This window comes from Eriocheir sinensis, chromosome 29 (assembly GCF_024679095.1).
Source record: "Eriocheir sinensis breed Jianghai 21 chromosome 29, ASM2467909v1, whole genome shotgun sequence".
NCBI classification, from domain to species: Eukaryota; Metazoa; Arthropoda; class Malacostraca; order Decapoda; family Varunidae; genus Eriocheir; species Eriocheir sinensis.
This window is the reverse complement of record NC_066537.1, coordinates 17,369,256-17,389,934: the sequence shown is the minus strand read 5'-3', so window position 1 is coordinate 17,389,934 and position 20,679 is coordinate 17,369,256. Positions and strand designations below refer to the sequence as shown.

Here is a 20,679-nt window from a genome sequence, read left to right as displayed (position 1 = left end):
CAAGTGAAACAAAATACTGGAAGCATAAAACGTAACTCAAGAAGCAGGTTAAATATTGTAACATATAATGCCTCAGAGCATGCATCATTCCCGCCAGTGACTCTTATCCTTATACATACATAGGTGCAGTGTCGTGAATTATTCTAAATGTCGTGTTCGGCGTATTGAAACAATGTGTTCTTTAGGTCTAAAAGAGAGCACATATTTCTAAAGCGTCGTTCAGTCTGCAGACACCCGCAAGTACAACCCTTCGTCCATACAGGCAAATCACCACGACCTCTCCTGTTCCATCCTCCGGTTTCCCAAGCTAAGAATAAGCCACTCGATGGTTCTCATTAATTATGTAACTCTCTGTGAATGCAGTGAGCTGAAAAACTCTGTTCCATACATTCAGAGTGTAAGAGTTATAGACCGTATATCGAATATACGATATGATTCAGTCCACACTTCTTGGTATAACACCTTGTATGGAGTCACTAACGTCTGGCACATCATCGGTCAAAAGTTCGATTCCGCAGATGAGAGCTTAAGGTACCGTTATGGTCGAGCATCGGTGAAAAATCGATATTTTACCTCCTCAGCAATTCCTGCATATTTGCATGCTAAAATTATCCAAAAATATCCTAGAAATGAAAATAAAATGTCATCTCTCTACTCTGTCCCCTACTTTGGCCGTCTAAAGGGACAGGGGTTTAATTAACCCAATGACGCGCCATCGGCCTGTATTCCTGGGTATGTACGGGCTGTTATGCCTTGTTCAGAGGCTGTGTGCGCTCTGTAAAATGTTCACATAGGGTGGAGCCGGCAGGCAACACCGGGTATCTAGCGCTTTCTGTAAACCCTAATAACGCTCCCTCCCTCCCACCAAGCAGAAACTTATGTTCCTAGGGGCGGTGACCTGGCCTAGGCAAGTGTGATTGGTGAGGAAATGTTATGGAGGGAGGGGAAGTGCCCCCTGCTGGCTAAAAAAAGAAAAAAAAAAAGTATCCTGTGAAGTAACTTTCTGATGACCCCCAGGAGTAAGGTAAATGAAATTTACCGGTAAAAGTACATTTGAGTGGTTTGTATACTGCTACCCCATGGCGATATCCCCACTAAAAACAGTAGTAAATACTGAAATAATTTGACGGCTCTGTGAGGAATATCTATATAAGCTGATATAAGAAATATATGGAAATCATTGAAAATGAGTAAATACAGAGAGATCGAGACAGACATTATAAAACTTTAAATGTCGATATCTCAAAACATGATTTTTTTTCTTATAAAAATTCGTAGAGAATTCAAAACTAATATATTTCCTTGTGCTTTGGCATGTTTGTTCAGGATGATAGATACAACAATCGTATAGGATGCTTTTTTTTTTCAAAACCAAATAGCAGGCGTGCAAGTTGGAGTAAACTGCATGTTTTTCGCAATGAGCGGTCATGCATGATAAAGCACTGGCGACATTTCATGAACTACGAGGAGTTTAAAAAAACTAAACCTATAAATAAGTACATGCATACATAAGCATCTTTCTGTCACACATGTAATATTGGCTGTGTCATGATTTTCATAAATTTTGTCATGCTGTCATGACACTGCAAGACACCATGCATTTCTTTATTCAATTATGCAATCATCACTGAATATATCCTATTAATTTCAAGTCTTAGCTGCTGATAGCTATTTTTTATTAATTCTTAATGTGTACATCTACTCTCGACCATAGCGCTACCTTAATTACGAATGCCGGAAAATCACCATCGGGCCAACAAGCATTTTCCGGCCTCATGCAGCTGCCCCTCGTGTGAAGTAGTTACATCGTCTAATGTATGCATTTTAGAATCAGAACAACGGCGTATTTACGATCTTGAAACATTGCTGGCATAGCCCAGTCCAATAATCTTTTGATTTTCATTCGTATAACCTTTCCCACCTTTCTAAACTGTGGTTCACAGCCTGTAAGTATGGTTCATGGTTTGGCATGTCCACTGATACAACAAGCTTGCTGCGTCACTGGGGTAATAAATACTGTCAAATTTCACTGTGACAGCAATTGAATCTAGCTTGTGAAAATAACTCATCATCGAAATTAAGACTGTAGTAATGGGCATTAATGGGCTTAAACAGTTGTGCTTTTGAAGTGTGTGGCCCCGTGTGGCGGGGCACGGCTCCCTAGGCACGAATGCACGGCTCCAGTATTTATGCGCACCATCAGGTAAAGGCGTTGCTAAGGCGATAAGTGCAAGGTTCGAAGGCTAGGTCCACACCCCTCAGGCTATTGACACACACACACACACACACACACAGTCCCGTCCCCGTCCCTGAGGTGGCATACCCAGACACCCCTGGCCTGGGTACTACTCCCCAGGCACCCCCAAACTTCAAGGTCAGGATAACGCTGCGCGCTGACTGTGGCACTGGTTGGCCCTAGAGGCGGATGACTGCCAGTATCCACCAAGCAGCGCGAGTGAGAGGGCGGAGGGCAGGGATCCGCTGAATTCGCCAGCCAGGGCCTGCGCACGAATCAGAGATCTACCAGCCAGCACGACTTCACACTCTGCCCCCTGCCTCTTGTTCTCTCTCCTCCTTTCTCTCTTTTTCTTCCACTCAGGTAAGGTTGCAAGAGGTGTGTTCCTCCCGGTCTGCCGCACTGTTCACTGGGTGTGCTGTGTAAGCTTAGTATCAACTGTGTGTGTGTGTGTGTGTGTGTGTGTGTGTGTGCGTGTGTGTATTTACCTATTAAATTTTCTAATCTACCGGGCCCGAGCTAAGCTCTAATAGTCCCGTTTCCATATCTACATTCACCCATCCTTTCCTTCTGTGTGTGTGTGTGTGTGTGTGTGTGTGTGTGTGTGTGTCAATAGCCTGAAGGAGTGTGGATTTAACCAAAGCCTGTGTTGTCATATTAGTTACGTATAGTTTCGCCACGAAGCGTAAACACGGCATCCCGGTGAATGATTCATAAGCTACACCGGTAGTGCTACAGATGAATTAGGCAATGTGACTAAATGGCTTGTTGCAGGACAGCCTCGTCGGGGAAGGGTGAAACGAGCGAACCAGGCAGGAAGGGGGATCAGAGGGGAAATGTCTATTATTGTGCTGTGGGTGAGTGAGTGAGAGGGTTGGTGGATAGTTACATGCCGTTCATCCACAGTTAACATCGTTAATTAAATATTGAAATAAAAGCTCGACACGTCGCTACACAGCATGTGAGAGATAGAGTCGAGGTGTTACGTCCTGACACCAAGAGGTGTGTGGCCTCGGTGGATGTTAAACTCAATTGTGGCTTTTGGGCCTCTGATACATGGGACGCTTCATAGCGCGACGCAGGCCTCACCACGCCACCCGCCAGATGGCCGCGACAAACCCTCGCTGGTGCCAAGCCGTGTTGCACTGGAAATGCATTTGTGGACTGGGATGGTTCTGTTGGATTCCTTGCCCGCTCCGGTTTAAAATACAAATCGTGGCGGGAGAAACGAGTCTGTGCCGCTGAGCACGCCAGCCACCGACGAGATCCCTGTGGTGATAGTTCTCAGTGTGTCGAACAGGAAACCAAACTGATACCAAATTCAAAGAACTAATGATATTGCAGGAATTTTTTTATAGCATGTGAAAACCGAGAAGTGGTAGCGCAGGTTTTTTTGCTAGGCTGTCAACAGAGAACACTTTAGTTTGAGTTGGTGAATGTGAAGGTGCGTTGTGCGGGTTTCCTTGCGAAGTAGTGAACAATCACAATAACCTTATTCATTTCATTTCTCATTTAAGTCTTGGCTTGATTTGATTTATATATCATAGGTAATACAACCTCTGATTAAAATTCTTAAGAGGTTTACATGAGGCATCGAAACACGATTTAAGTAAATTCATAAATTATATGATTTTCCTACTCACTTATGATCTCAAGATGTCATGCTGACGGAAATATGAAATACGTGTTTCTCATCGGAGCCAAAAAATGTCTTGTGATGAAGCGATGAGTTGACTTCTTCACTGAGGCGCGGGGCTGCGCGGGGCAAGGCAGTTGTGTGGGTGCAGGTGTGGGTGGGTGCGCCACGTGTGTAGGTAGACGCGCAAAATGTGGGAGAAGAAGTGCGTATGTGTGTGTGTGTGTGTGTGTGTGTGTGTGTGTTAGCAGATGCGGTGGAGCGAGGAAAAGGGGGAGGGGCGATAACAAGAAGGAAAGAAAAGAGAACAATAAGAGGAATGTTAAGAAACAAAGACTCCAGGTCCAGAGGCAAAGCTGCTTGTGGAAACCGCTTGCCTGAACGATACAAAAAATGAACTTTCTCCTTGTCTATTTAATTAAACACATATCAGGAGTTACAGAGAAACAGAGCGAACCGGTGTGTGTGTGTGTGTGTGTGTGTGTGTGTGTGTGTGTGTGTGTGTGTGTGTGTGTGTGTCGCACATCACAATAAACAATGTGTGAACCGGAGAGACAAGGTAGTGGTGAAGTCATAAGAATATAAACATTTCAAGTCTTTACAAGTTACGGCCCCGACGACAGTCACCGCACCACTGTGGCCGTGCCCTTCAAGAAAACAAATGAATACAAAAAACAAGTAATATTGAAATGAGAAAGACGTGTCACAAGTGTTTCAAAGAAGAAGTCATCAAGGAGGGAGAGGTGAGGTTCTGGCCATTCTGCACCAGGGTGGCCAAGTCGGCTCCAGGGTAAGTTACGCTCAGGCACCGCCCTATTTAATAGATTCAGTGCAAACCAGAGTGTCTAGAGAAGAAAGTTCTTTTATATACTAGTCGCGTCGGGAGATGGTGGATGTCTTCGCCTTGGTGCGTGAAAAAAATCTTTAAAGAAAAAATCTAGAATATTATAATTCATTATGAAGAACTTTGATGTATAATATGTGTGTGTGTGTGTGTGTGTGTGTGTGTGTGTGTGTGTGTGTGTGTGTGTGTGTGTGTGTGTGTGTGTGTGTGTGTGTGTGTGTGTGTGTGTGTGTGTGTGTGTGTGTGTTAAGTTTCTTTGTCTACCCATGGAGATTACAGGGGGGGGGGGGGGGAGAGACGGGAGTTGAGGTGGTGGTTAAGGGATGAGGGGCAGAGTGATAGGAGGGGCGGGGAGGGGGCGAGTTGGGGATGGAGGCTGTGTGGCGCGGTGATAATATGATACGTTGAAATTAAGGGGTTGGGGGTTGAGGGTGGAGGGGAGTGAGGTTGAGGTGGAGGCTATGGGGTTGGGTGGAGGTTGAGGTAGAGGCTTTAGTGTTGGGTGGAGGTTGAGGTAGAGGCTTTAGTGTTGGGTGGAGGTTGAGGTAGAGGCTTTAGTGTTGGGTGGAGGTTGAGGTAGAGGCTTTAGGGTTGGGTGGAGGTTGAGGTAGAGGCTTTAGGGTTGGGTGGAGGTTGAGGTAGAGGCTTTAGGGTTGGGTGGAGGTTGAGGTAGAGGCTTTAGTGTTGGGTGGAGGTTGAGGTAGAGGCTTTAGTGTTGGGTGGAGGTTGAGGTAGAGGCTTTAGTGTTGGGTGGAGGTTGAGGTAGAGGCTTCAGGGTTGGGTGTAGGTTGAGGTAGAGGGTTTAGGGTTGGGTGGAGGTTGGGGTTTCTAATTTAAATTGCTATCGAAATAAAAATCCAGGTGGTCCGCTATTACGAAGGATAAGCGTGGAGGAGGCACTGTTGGAGCCCCTGAGAGGGAGGCCCTGCAGCAGGTTCCTCCCGTGCCCCGGCTAATGGGTAATGAGGTGCAGTCTCAGCCCGCGTGTGTAAATTCTTTAAAATGGTTGCGTCCTGCTGCTGTTGGCCCCACTACACCCCCGCGCAGGGCCATGGCTACTCCGGGCTGTAAAATAACACACACACACACACACACACACACACACACATACTCTCTCTCTGTCCGAACGTTTTTTGCAAGTTTATTTTTGCGATTCGTTCGTTTCTGGTTTCGTTTTTTTTTATATATATTCTCTATAACCTTTTTTGTGTGTGCTTTTTGTGCCATTGCCTCGTTTCTGGTTTCGTTTTTTTTTATATATTCTCTATAACCTTTTTTGTGTGTGCTTTTTGTGCCATTGCCTCGTTTCTGGTTTCGCTTTTTCTTATTTTTTCATCTGTATCTACGTGTATGATTTTTTGTTTTGTTTCTCTCTCTCTCTCTCTCTCTCTCTCTCTCTCTCTCTCTCTCTCCTCACCTCCACACTACCACTGCATAATCCACTTCTCTCCTCCTCCCTCAGATGGGGATGGTCAGCCGGTTGGTGTTGGGCCTGGTGGCAGCGCTGGTTGGGTACCTGGTGTGGCAGTTCATGCAGGACCCCCCAATGCCCTACCTCGACCCTAACCCATGGTGGGGCCCAGGACAACCCCGCCCTGAAGACACCAGCATCAGGCCCTTCAAGATTGACGTTCCCAAGGCGGTTAGTTAATGTTTGCCTGCCCAGCCACCTGTTTTAATACCCGAGTGCTAAATAATGGCCAGTGCTCGCTAGTTTTCTATTAAATTGATATAAAGGGCTATTATCGTCGTTGTTAGCGATGTTAATGTTTGTTGTTCTTGCTAGTGATGGTGTTGTTCTTGTTGTTAATGTTGATGTTGCTCTTATTACAGTCCCTGAGACTTGGGGAGTAGGAATGCACGATTTCTTATTCCACTGTACAGGAAATTAAAGCTAAGGTTGGTATTCTCAGACGCTTCCACCTCTCACATCAACTGTTTCCAAAAAGGAGATCATGCAGACGATTAGTAATGATTTTTTAGGGTCATGGTACAGGAGAAATGTCACACTAACACCAGGGTTCTAAAGCTATCCCTGGGAATGTTTAAAACTTCAACGAAAGCCTTGTCAAACATGTGAGCCTGGACACCGAAATGTTTAAGAATATAACGCTAAGCAACTTTTTTAACGCCGGAAGCTAACCTGCTCCCCTCAGCTACTTTTTGTTGCGTAAAACACCCGCTAGAGAGGTCACGTGGCCTTGTTGATCCCCAGGTCAGTCTGTGGGAAAATGCGTCACTGCGATCATTAACTCGCCAGTATAAGAGACATCACTGACTAGTCTGCACATACTGGTGTTATTATCACTACTTTTATATTTACCATCATTATTATCATCATTATCATTATTATCATCGTAAGTATGAGTTCCGTCAGTCTCCTCATTATCAACTCCAAAATTGTTGTTAATGTTACTGGTGTTTGCCGCCATAATTACTGGCGTCCGTTGTGGTCATGTCCGCCTGTTATTATTCTTTCATCCAACGTCAGTCTCCTTTTCCTTGCACTTGTTCACCGTTATTCATTGCCGCTTTTAGTCTATCATTACTAGAGTCATCACCTCTCTTACTTCTCTTTTTATCTTCGCTTCCGCTTCGCTTTTCATGGTTATAGTCACTTTATATGCCAGAACTACCTGTTATTATCGTCACTACTCACACATCATTACCGCTCCCCATCCCCCTCACTGCCACCCCCCCATCATCATCACCACCATCAGCACTTCAAACCCGCCGCATGCTGGCACGACAGGCTTGGTGTGGGCAGGCAACACTCGGAAGGGAAAGCCGAACTTAGTAGAAAAAAAACACATCCACAAGAAGTGACCACAGCACACACACACACACACACACACACACACACACACACACACACACGCACAATTTTCTCTCTCTCTCTCTCTCTCTCTCAATAAAGATTAGATAATATCTACAGTTTTCCACGTTCAGGACCACACCGAGACCCGGTAAGACTGTGAATAGGCTGACACCTGTTTGAGTACTTTTAGAGTAACTCTTATTAAAAGTTCCATCAAATTTTTAAAAATACGCATAACGAAGAACAGATGTCCATGAATATGAGAAGACAGGAAACGTTCCTGTTGAAGGAAGTTGTAAAACTGGAAACCAGCAAAAGTTGCAACCATTTTTTGCATTGAGTGCTAATGTTTCTCGATAAACAACTTTCAAATCAACAAAAAAAATGTGAGCGGCTGAGCAAATGCAGGAAATTAACTGCTTTTTCCTCTAATGCCGCTGCCTGCCTGGCAGGTGACGAGCCGACCAGCGCGAGCACCCTACCAGGGGCGCACATACCCCCAAGGGCGCTTCACTTACCATATATATATATATATATATATATATATATATATATATATATATATATATATATATATATATATATATATATATATATATATATATATCATCTCAAATTTATGCAATAGAAAGACGTCAGTCAAGTCAGTTCTCATTCCTACACTGATTTCTCCTCTGCAGGCAGCATTCCTATACTATACACCAACCACTACTACAATAACAACAAAAACAACTTGTTTTGCGGCAACAACAAAAACTACTATTACTACTACAACTACTACTATTACTACTACTTCTGCTACTACTTCTACTACTACTACTACTACTACTACTACTACTACTACTATTGCTACTACTACTACTACTACTACTACTACTACCACTGCTACGGTACTACTGCTACTACCACCATAATTTTTACTTACTAATGCAAATTCTATTACTACTAGAACTACTACTACTGCTACTTCTACTATAAAATAAAAGTCGGTTCACCCAAGTCTGAAAGTAGGCTACGCATAACAAACAATCGTCAGTGTCAATAATATGCAGGCAGCAATAACAAATACCGTCAATTATAGTCGATTTTGAGTTAAAAAATATTAGTACTGTCGGAAAAAGCTGTTTTATTAATATAAAGACAGCTAATTTTCTCGGTGGTGGACAGCTTCAAAGCTGTTTAATAATCATAATTAATCAGCGATCTTGTAAATTAACAAAACAGCTGTTTGCAACGTTACTAATATTTTTTTTACTTACATTCGACTATAATTGACGGTATTTGTTATTGCTGCCTGCATATTATTGACGCTGACGATTGTTTACTATGCGTAGGTAGCTTACAGTATCCACGAAATCGGACGCGCCGTGTGAAAGCAGGTTGCCAGCGCACGACAATGCTCACTCCAGACTTGGGTGAACCGACTATACTACTGCAGCTATTACGACTACAACTCCGATTAACTGTTTCACCAAAATTGATGACGAAAACGTCATAATAATGTTAACACCACCACCACCACCACCAACAACAACAACAACAATGGGTACCTGTAGAACCTGGGGAAGGTAAACTGTGGTAACCCGAAAGTCACACTGGCCCGGTGTCCCGGGTGCTGGGTTCATCTCACCACAGACTCAAGGGCCAATGCGGCGGAAATTAGCACTGAGGCCACGCGCAACTATACCGTATGCCTTCACCTGTACCTAGAAAAAAATAATAATAGTAGTAAATAATAAGGACAATGTTAATGATATTAATAATAATAATAATAATAATAATAATAATAATAATAATAATAATAATAATAATTATAATAATAGAAAATAATGCTGCTGCTGCTGCTGCTGAAGATAATGATGATAATGATGCTGATGATAACGATGAGTGCATTAATGATAATGATGAAGATGCTTATACTGACAATATTAAGGATAATCTTGATTACTGATAATAACATGAAGATTAACGTTAATGAATATGATGACAATTCTAATAATGATGGTGATAATACGGGTAATTTTTATCACTAACTATAATATGAACATCAACACTGAATACAACTATTGTTATTATTATTATTATTATTATTATTATTATTATTATTATTATTATTATTATTATTATTAATATTAATATTATTATTATTGCTGTTCTTGTTGTCATCATCATCAGTATTCCTGTTCTTATTACCATAATCAGTCAGCCTGCATGCCCAAGGCGGGCAGGTCGGGCAGATCGGGGTGGTCGGGCGCCGCCTGGGAAAATGAAAGCACAGACACCACCAGGAAATTGATCGCCCGGGAAACAGTGTAGCTCTTCACATTCAGGCACTGTAATGCATCGTTCACTGCGATGATTTTGATATTGACAGCAATGATGATGACGATGACGATGATGAAATTAATAATAATAATAATAATAACAATACTACTACTACTACTACTACTACTACTACTAATAATAATAATAATAATAATAATGCTATTAACAATACTTCTACAAATAATAGTAGTAATAACAGTAATAGCAGCAGCAGTAGTAGTAGTAGTAGTAGTAGTAGTAGTAGTAGTAGTTGTAGTAGTAGTAGTAGTACTAGTAGTAGTAGTAGTCATAATAACAATAATAATAGCAAGGAGCCAGCAAGTAGCAGGGCAAGGACCAGTCCCGCCAACAGGGTGAGCGTCTCCCTTAGGAACAGCTCAGCACAGGACACGGCGTCAAGGCCAGCGTTATCTGCCACTCCAAGATGATTCTGCAAAGCGCTGCCTCTTTGCTCCTTCCCTCCCCCCACTCCACCTCCTCTCTCTCTCTCTCTCTCTCTCTCTCTCTCTCTCTCTCTCTCTCTCTCTCCATAGGAATACATAGGAAGAACAAACACCAGAACACCTGTCGGTCTATGGCGAGGGTGTCTACTATCGCTACTACTAGTAATCTACGTGTAGTAGGACAGGAGTGTGTGTTTGTGTGTGTGTGTGTGTGTTGTGTGTGTGTGTGTGTGTGTGTGTGTGTGTGTGTAATTCACCACGGCCTGATCACAAGTTGGACTCGCTTTCGCCAGCAGATACCAGCCCGACGTGAGCAAGTGCATGCTCATTATCGTCGATCTCTGGGTACTGCCAGGACCTCACACACCACAGACCCCATCCCCCTTGCTCAAGGGGGACAGTAACCACTCTTACCAACGGAAAGAATCCGGCCTGAGCGGGGCTCGAACCACCGCCTGTTTGGCCGTGAAGCCTTGCAGCACAGCGCTCTACCAATTGAGTTACCGGAGCGGTGTGTGTGTGTGTGTGTGTGTGTGTGCCGCGTCACCATTACTGGCAGGTCACGTGTGGGCGGCTAATCTTTCCTTTTTGCCGCTGATGCCAGTGACAAGACCATGTATTGCTAGAGTGACACCACCCCTGCTGCTGCTGCTGCTGCTGCTGCTGCTGCTGCTGATGATGATGATGATACTACTACTGCCAATAATATTAATAATAATTATGACAATAATAGTAATAGTAGTAGTAGTAGTAATGGTAGTAGTAATAGTAGTAGTGGTAGTAGTAGTAATAGTAATAATAAAATAATAATAATAATAATAATAATAATAATAATAATAATAATAATAATAATAATAATAATAATAATGATAAAAATAATAATAATAATAATAATAATAATAATAATAATAATAATAATAATAATAATAATAATTATTATTATTATTATTATCATCATCATTATTATCTTTATTATTATTGCAACTACTCCTCGTTTTGGTAGTGGTAGCCTCAGTGACGCAGTTAGTGGTGTACCGGTGCCATGGCACACCTGCTTAAAGAAGTGCCTCTTTGAAATCCTGAGTCAAGCAGGACTTTGTGTCTCGTCCAACGCCGCGCTTCAACCCCCCTTCCTTCCGCAGGATCTTGATGACCTGAAGATGCGTCTGTCCATGCCCCTCCGCCTAACACCGGCTCTCGAAGGCGCCAACTTCACCTACGGGTTCAACGATGCCACCCTGGACGAGGTGGTCAAGTACTGGCGGACCAAGTATGACTGGAAGAAGAGGGAGGCTCGGCTCAACTCATACCCACACTTCAAGTACGAACCCCCGCACTAACTTGTCTTGGTGACACTAAGCAAAACGATGTTTCCTTTTTCGTTGTGCCTAATCAAAGGCAGTTATTGTTAGCCTTTCCCAACGTTTACTTCTCAGTCAAAGTTCTAATTTCATCTCTCTGTTTTGTCTTCTCTGACTCCTATAGTTTCTGGGCTGCCACTCTGTTACTTGCATTGTCCATACATCTGCTATTTGTTCCAGTCCACGTTTTATTCTAAAGAGTCATTAGAATTTTTCAACCGTCGTACCTCCCCATGTCAAGCCCAGTATTTAATTTCCATTCCTCTCACATATTGATGTTCCAAACACGGCCTCTCTCCTAAACCCGGTATCAACAGGACCAAGATCGAGGGACTAGACATTCATTTTCTGCGGGCGGCGGCGAAGCCGGGGCCTGGAGTGACTGTCCTGCCCCTGCTGATGGTCCACGGCTGGCCAGGCTCGGTGGTCGAGTTCTACAACATCCTTCCGCTAATGACCACGGAGCAGGAGGGGAGCGGAGTGGCGTTCGAGGTGATCTGCCCATCCATACCAGGCTACGGGTTCTCGCAGGCGTCTTCTAAACAAGGTGATTGACTCTCTCTCTCTCTCTCTCTCTCTCTCTCTCTCTCTCTCTCTCAACAACCAAAAGGTCATGGAACTCAACTTTTTTTCGAGGGTTTAACGTAAAAGCCTTGCAGGTTCTGCACTTTCACTTTCTTCCTCCTTTCCCTGTCCCGCGTGTTGGTACTCGTCCTCCGCCTCTCTCAGATGACGCTGAGCCGAGGATTGAGGCAGTGTCACTGATTGAGGTTAAGAGAGAAATGGCAAGGATGTTAGTGTGTCTCGGGGTTGAGCGACGAGCGCTGGAAAAGAAAGTCAAGATACAAAAGCGAGATGCGTATGATGCGATGGTGGGGATGAGTAACAGGCGGAGGGTTAACACAGAGAAGAGAACGATCAAGTGTAGCACCTTGATATAGAGAGGTAGGCGAGACGGAAATTAATTAAAGGTACTGAAGTGAGGTGAGTTTGAGATGGTGCTGGAGAGATGATTGACGTGAGGGTGGCGATGAAGTAAGAAGGCGAAAGGAGTGGTTTATAAGATGAGGCTGAACGTGAGGGTGGAAAGTTGATGGGGGAAGAGGGGGGGGACTCGGGGGTAGCTTGAGGTGTGGTAAGGGAGAGAGGCGAGGGGGAGAGCTGGTGGGGGAAGAGTCGGGAGTAACATGACGTGGGGTAAGGGAGAGAGGCGAGGGGGAGAGCTGGTGGGGGAAGAGTCGGGAGTAACATGACGTGGGGTAAGGGAGAGAGGCGAGGGGGAGAGCTGGTGGGGGAAGAGTCGGGAGTAACATGACGTGGGGTAAGGGAGAGAGGCGAGGGGGAGAGCTGGTGGGGGAAGAGTCGGGAGTAACATGACGTGGGGTAAGGGAGAGAGGTGAGGGGGAGAGCTGGTGGGGGAAGAGTCGGGAGTAACATGACGTGGGGTAAGGGAGAGAGGTGAGGGGGAGAGGTGGTGGGGAAGGGAGCAAGAGTAACATGAGGTGCGTTCAGAGGGAGAAATGTGGGTGGTCGAGGACGCTGAGCAGAGGAATGTGATTATTAAGATGTAGCGATTATGATAGTACTGTCAGAGGCGGTGCGGGCAGGAAACTTGGCGGCAGGGGTCATGGTGCTGTGCTCTAGTAAAATTTGTTAGGAATAATACCCATACATACATACATACATACACACATACATAGTGGCCATTACTTGCCTCTTAGCAGATAGGTACTGATAGTGATGGCTGTAGTGGTGGTGGTGGTGGCGACGGAAAGGCTGGACGAGTAGTGTAATGTTGCTTTAGAGTGTTAATAGACAGTGTGTATATGCTTCCCCCAGAGGACCGTACTCTGTTCCTAACGGTACTGGTGGTGGTGGTGACTGAAGTAGCTGCAGGGAAGGTGCTGGAACAGTACTAGGTTGCGGTAGGATTATAGCTAAAGTGCACTCTTTCCCACAGCGGACGTTACTCGCTGCCCCCAAAAGTGAGTCACATTATCACGTGTTATCAATTATACGAAAACGTAAAGAGACACTTTCTTCAATGATTATTTCTCTTTCTTCCAACACACGCGCGGGAATGTTATTTCTGCCATATGCTCAGATCGAAGGTCCACTACACGAATAGTCATGGGCCGGGCGGCTTTTTTATGAGCTGCTCCCTGTCTCTTGTTTAGATTGCACTAGCGCTTTCTATTTTTCTATTAATATCATAATTCCTAACAACCATGTGTGTGTGTGTGTGTGTGTGTGTGTGTGTGTGTGTGTGTGTGTGTGTGTGTGTGGCGACAATGGTGTACGTAAAGTGATATGAATATGGTCAAAGTATTGAAAGACACGAATACTACTACTACTACTACTACTACTAATAATAATAATAATAATAACTGTAACACCAACAGTAATACAACAAAAACTACTACTACTACTACATTACACAGAAGGATCGGCAGCGGGTAACGTTCATGGGAAACCTACCATTAACGTTTAGCCTCTGAGGGGAAGAGAGGCCTGAAACATGGTTGTACGGGTGAGGTAACGATAGCCCCTGTGCGTGCTCTCCGCCTCACAGGGAAAGTGCGTAGAGGAAGGCTCGCGGGGGGGGCTCGTCTCCAATCACAAAAAGCGGGCGTTGTTTTTGCGCGACACCATCGCATGCCTTAGCATACAACTTTCAGACAGGTCCAGTTCGTGACAGGACCTCCCCGGCTCCTGCTCCTTACCCGCCCTCGCCTCCACCTCCGCATCCGCTCCTTTCCCTGCCACAACTTCCTCGTCGCTGCTCCCCACTCGGGCCCCTTCCCCACCTCTTGCCCCTGCCGCCTTCTCGCCGCCCCCCGCCGTGCGTACTATGTTCCAGGTGGACGTGGAATTCAGCCCACACGGGATTCAGCCCATGGAATTCAGCCCACGCGGGATTCAGCCCACGGAATTCAGCCCACGCGGGGTTCAGTCCACACGGGATTCAGCCCAAGGAATTCAGCCCACACGGGATTCAGCCCACTGAATTCAGCCCACACGGGATTCAGCCCACTGAATTCAGCCCACGGAATTCAGCCCACACGGAATTCAGCCCACATGGGATTCAGCCCACGCGGGATTCAGCCCACGCGGGATTCAGCCCACGCGGGATTCAGCCCACACGGGATTCAGCCCACACGGGATTCAGCCCACACGGGAATCAACCCATGCGGGATTCAGCCCACGGAATTCAGCCCACGCGGGTTCAGTCCACACGATTCAGCCCACACGGGATTCAGCCCACTGAATTCAGCCCACAGGATTCACCCCACTGCATTCAGCCCACACGGGATTCAGCCCACTGAATTCAGCCCACACGGGATTCAGCCCACACGGGATTCAGGCCACGGTATTCAGCCCACACGGGATTCAGCCCACACGGGACTTAACTCACGGGCCCACACTGTTGAGTTGAATAGGGGTTTAATTGACATGGAACCCTTAGAAATATGACCATTTCTACTGAACGGATTTTTAGAAAAGAAAAGTAAATAACTTAAAGCAATATTATTCTTTGACTATTCATTATTTTTACAGTAGTTAGTGCTCTATTCGCCGAACCCAGCTTGCACCACGAGGAGGTTGAGCACCATAGCAAGCCTTTTATATAGCTATATATATATATATATATATATATATATATATATATATATATATATATATCTATATATATATATATATATATATGAGGAGGTTGAGCACCATAGCAAGCCTTTATATATATATATATATATATATATATATATTTATATATATATATATATATATATATATATATATATATATAAGAACATAAGAACGTAAGGAGTCTGCAAGAGGCCGGTTGGCCTATACAAGGCAGCTCCTGTACACTCAACCCCACCTAACCTCACCATCCATGGCTTTATCTAACCTCTTCTTGAATGTATCTATGGTATTGGCACCCACAACATGGCTCCCAAGCCTGTTCCATTCGTCCACCACTCTATTAGTGAACCAATTCTTGCCTATGTCTTTGTTGAATCTGAATTTGTCTAACTTAAAACCATTTCCACGCGTCCTACCTGGCTCTTTCACTCTCAAAATTTTATTGACATCCCCTTTATTAAATCCCTTCATCCATTTATAAACTTCGATCAAGTCTCCTCGCACCCTTCGCCTTTCTAGAGAGTGTCTATATATATATATATATATATATATATATATATATATATATATATATATATATATATATATATATATAAAAGGCTTGCTATGGTGCTCAACCTCCTCGTGGTGCAAGCTGGGTTCGGCGAATAGAGCACTAACTACTGTAAAAATAATGAATAGTCAAAGAATAATATTGCTTTAAGTTATTTACTTTTCTTTTCTAAAAATCCGTTCAGTAGAAATGGTCATATTTCTAAGGGTTCCATGTCAATTAAACCCCTATTCAACTCAACAGTGTGGGCCCGTGAGTTAAGTCCCGTGTGGGCTGAATCCCGTGTGGGCTGAATCCCGTGTGGGCTGAATCCCGTGGCCTGAATCCCGTGTGGGCTGAATCCCGTTTTGGCTGAATTCAGTGGGCTGAATCCCGTGTGGGCTGAATTCAGTGGGCTGAATCCCGTGTGGGCTGAATTCAGTGGGCTGAATCCCGTGTGGGCTGAATTCAGTGGGCTGAATCCCGTGTGGGCTGAATTCAGTGGGCTGAATCCCGTGTGGGCTGAATTCAGTGGGCTGAATCCCGTGTGGGCTGAATCCCGCGTGGGCTGAATCCCGTGTGGGCTGAATTCAGTGGGCTGAATCCCGTGTGGGCTGAATTCCGTGGGCTGAATCCCGTGTGGACTGAACCCCGCGTGGGCTGAATTCCGTGGGCTGAATCCCGCGTGGGCTGAATTCCATGGGTTGAATCCCGTGTGGGCTGAATTCAGTGGGCTGAATCCCGTGTGGGCTGAATTCCGTGGGCTGAATCCCGTGTGGGCTTAATTCCGTGTGGGCTGAATTCCGTGGGCAGAATCCCGCGTGGGCTGAATCCCGTGTGGGCTGAATTCCGTGGGCTGAATCCCGTGCGGGCTGAATACCAATGGAACCTATGTTCCATCAAGCTTGTGTCCTGCACAGGTCTGGGCATCCTGGAGACGTCGCAAATCTTCCTGAAGCTGATGAAACGGCTGGGCTACGAGCAGTTCTACACGCAGGGAGGCGACTGGGGCTCCATGATCGTCTCCTCCATGGCGACACTCTACCCGGACAAGTGGGTGTTCTACTTGCACTACTGTTTAGTATGCTCTACTACTACTACTACTACTACTGATGATAATAATAATAATAATAATAATAATAATAATAATAATAATAATAATAATAATAATAATAATAATAATAATAATAATAATAATAATAATAAAATAAAAATAAAATAATAATAAAATAATAATTACAATAATATTTATAATAATTATAATAACTATAATAATAATTTTAATTATAACTAATATAATAATAATAGTAATAATAATAATAATAATAATAATAATAATAATAATAATAATAATAATAATAATAATTACTATAACTAATTATTATTGATAGACAGCTTGGCAATATTAGATTTATAATATATAAAAAACAAACGTGTGTGTGTGTGTGTGAGAGAGAGAGAGAGAGAGAGAGAGAGAGAGAGAGAGAGCAGGACCTGGGTTTGCACGGATCACTGAGGGGTTATCACATAATTAAAAACCTGTTGCATTTGTATTTCCTTGTTACTGGCAAAATGTTGAGCAGTTCTCTCTCTCTCTCTCTCTCTCTCTCTCTCTCTCCGGTTGTGTCGAATATAAAGTATGAATAATGTACACGCGATCATTCCCGTAGCCTGAAGCAGGTAATAAAGAATCCACGCATGCAGCTGCCTAAATAAATATGTAAATGAGTAAAAGTGGTAAAGCAAACAGAGAAATACCGCAACAAAAACTGGTGCCGCTCCTTGGCTCTTCCGACCTAGTGGCGCTAGACTCCGTGGCTCAGTCCTTCACCTCCTGCATGTCTCTGCCCTCCCTCCCCCGCAGTGTGTTGGGTGTGCACGTCAACATGGTGAAAACTGTCATGATGGCCAGCACCTTCAAGGCCTTCTTGGGCTCGGTGCTCCCGGCGGGGCTGCTGGTGGCCAAGGAGGACCAACACAAACTCTACCCGATGATGGACAAATTAAAAATGATCCTGCGGGAGACCGGCTACATGCACCTCCAAGCCACGAAGCCTGACACGATAGGTACGAGGGCGACGCTGCCGCCTCCACTAGTACTGTTGATGATGGTGATGTTGATCGTACCACCAATACTACTACTACTACCACTACTACTATACTACTACTACTACTACTACTACCAATGATAATAATAATAATAATAATAATAATAATAATAATAATAATAATAATAATAATAATAATAATAATAATAATAATAATAATAATAATAATAATAATAGCAATAATAATAATAATAATAATAATAATAATAATAATAATAATAATAATAATAATAATAGCAATAATAATAATAATAATAATAATAATAATAATAATAATAATAATAATAATAATAATAATAATAATAATAATAGCAATAATAATAATTATAACAAGAACAAGAACAACAACAACAACAACAACGACAGCAGCCATTATCTTCACCCCCACACAGGCGCCGCCCTGAACCAGCACCCCGTCAGCATGGCCGCCTACGTCCTGGAAAAGTTCAGCACCTGGACACACAGAAACAACCCTCACCTGCCCGACGGCGGCCTCCTGCAGGCTGACTTCCCGATAGCCCTCGACGAGATGCTGGACAACGTGTGCGTCTATTGGTAGGTGCCACACACACACTCAGCGCCTCCTGCCTACCCCTGCTGCCTCTGTTCAGCGAAAACAGAAAAAGAAGTAACGGGTCTGTAATCGGTGGAATCAGAATAGCTTTACATTATTCTGAGATTTGTATATAAACTGAATGAATTCATAGGCTAGTAAAATGATGCACAGCATCACAAATTTTATTTTGTCAGATTAACTTTGCCTGATGTTTATATTACTGTAATGAGAGAACAAACTTTATTCAGGAACTTTAGGGAAGACCCAACAACGCTTTCAGCAATTGCCATGCAGGTAATGGAGTTGTTCACAAGGTCCACAGTGATGGTCATGCCACTGACACTGTGTCCCTAGTACAACTCCATGTCCTTGTTTTATTTCTTTCATTCAATTGTGTTGAATGCATAGATATTCAGTCTTAACCACTACACCGAGGAGCGCCGTCCAAATTAACACTCATGAATTAGTCAGCCATCCCATGACTACTTTCATTGATTTTGCCAACTATTTATGCCTTTAAGGACCGTGTTTCCACACGACCCGCTTGCACAGAATGTCACGGGTTTTTTTCCTTAATGTGTGAGACTCCATCGAAACTAAAACAAACCCCCATTAAAGTGCACAATATTTCAAATCGCTGTCATGCAATTGGATTTGCGCCGGCGATGGAAATACTCTTATGTACTGTCCGTATTTGGAAGGTTAGAGGCGTGAAATGAGTCACCTTCTTTCCCAGTCTGGCCTCGGTGGAAGGGCGGCAGAAGGCCGTTACGTCTGTGACATACTCGCTGCTCCTTATGAAAAATTTAATTCAGGAAAATTGGAGTTAACGCTTTTTAAGTGTTGTGCCCAGTATGTAACAAGTAGGGCCTCTGTAAGAAAAGTTTGAATAGCTCTGCTCTAGCCCGTGCCTCCCATCCCCCACAGGTTCACGGGCTCCATGACGTCCAGCATGCGGTTCTACACAGAAAACTTCAGCAGATTTTTCACTCGAACAACTGACAAGTAAGTAAAGCGACTTTATACAGCAAATCACCATTTTGAAATAGCTTAAAGCTGCACCCTAAAGTTGTGTTAATTCAAATATAAAAAAATCACCTCTCTCTCTCTCTCTCTCTCTCTCTCTCTCTCTCTCTCTCTCTCTCTCTCTCTCTCTCTCCATCGTCACCGTCGTCGTCGCAATGGTCAGTATCCCGTGCCGTGTGCCCGCCGGCCTCGCCGTCTTCCCGCAGGAGCTCGCCTGCGACCCCAAGAACTTCATGGCCCACAAGTTCTATGACATCGTGACCTACAGGTGAGGCTGGTGGGGAGAAGGGGGAGGGTTGCTCCCTATCTGGCGGGGAAGGAAGTACTCACGCTCAGAGGCACGGAGTGGTGGGGTAAGACTGAGGGGGAAGGGCAAGGAAGCCGTTCTTTGTAGTATTGCCTTTGCTTCACATGCATATGCACAATTACCTTCACCATGCAATGGCCGAAGCTGAGTGTATTTAGGATTACGATGCATTCGTCGCGTGATGACTGGCTGCCAAGTGTCAGAAAATGCATTTTTCTGAGTATTTTCATAACCATAAAATTGTACACGTCTATAGACGAGTCCTGTTTTTCAGCTTTGCAACGTTAGGGGCGCGGTAACTCCTTTGGAGGTGCGACTTTTTACGATACTGGTTGGCGGCATGGGTTCGATCCTGCCCTTACTAAGTTTTTTACTGGATTAATGGCCGCTTCCTAGGCACACCCTGCTGTAGCGGGTTAATGGTTAGCCATTACTAGGGCGGGTAAGGACCACGGGGAAAGAACTGTCAGGCTGCCCCATCTAGCCTTTGCGTTCCCTACCCTTTATGTTCATGGAACCCAACCTTTAACTTTTTCTATAACGATTTATCTTTTGAAGGATCTGTTTAGAGCATTATGATCTCTAGGAAAAAAGGCCATTGGGCTGAAACTTAACAATTCCTCCACCCCTTGCAGAGACCACCCCGTCGGCGGACACTTTGCCGCCATGGAGCGTCCCCACCTGCTGGCCGCCGACTTCCACACCTTCGTGAGGGAGGTGCGACGGCGGCAATGATCCTTCCCTCCCCCACCCCCAAACCTGCACGGGCCAAATTTACCTGTGTAAATAATTCTGTTACCAAATATGTTACGAATAATAATAAAGTATTACACACTGTA

At 44.3% G+C, this 20,679-nt stretch overlaps 1 protein-coding gene across 2 annotated transcripts in view; it reads left to right on the top strand.

Annotated features, from left to right (window-relative positions):
* Positions 1-20,679, top strand: part of LOC127005219 (juvenile hormone epoxide hydrolase 1-like) — a 41,019-nt gene extending 20,340 nt beyond the window's left edge. Inside the window, exons 1-10 of one of the 2 annotated variants that reach the window (XM_050873940.1) lie at positions 2,429-2,599; positions 6,179-6,358; positions 11,445-11,623; positions 11,981-12,210; positions 16,764-16,896; positions 17,708-17,910; positions 18,344-18,506; positions 19,435-19,512; positions 19,697-19,801; positions 20,476-20,679. In XM_050873940.1, coding sequence (XP_050729897.1) covers positions 6,179-6,358; positions 11,445-11,623; positions 11,981-12,210; positions 16,764-16,896; positions 17,708-17,910; positions 18,344-18,506; positions 19,435-19,512; positions 19,697-19,801; positions 20,476-20,575 — 1,371 coding nt within the window. In that variant the 5' untranslated portion in view covers positions 2,429-2,599 and the 3' untranslated portion in view covers positions 20,576-20,679. Of the gene's footprint in view, positions 1-2,428; positions 2,600-6,178; positions 6,359-11,444; positions 11,624-11,980; positions 12,211-16,763; positions 16,897-17,707; positions 17,911-18,343; positions 18,507-19,434; positions 19,513-19,696; positions 19,802-20,475 lie in introns of those variants that run through there. The other variant, XM_050873942.1, reaches the window with a different exon arrangement.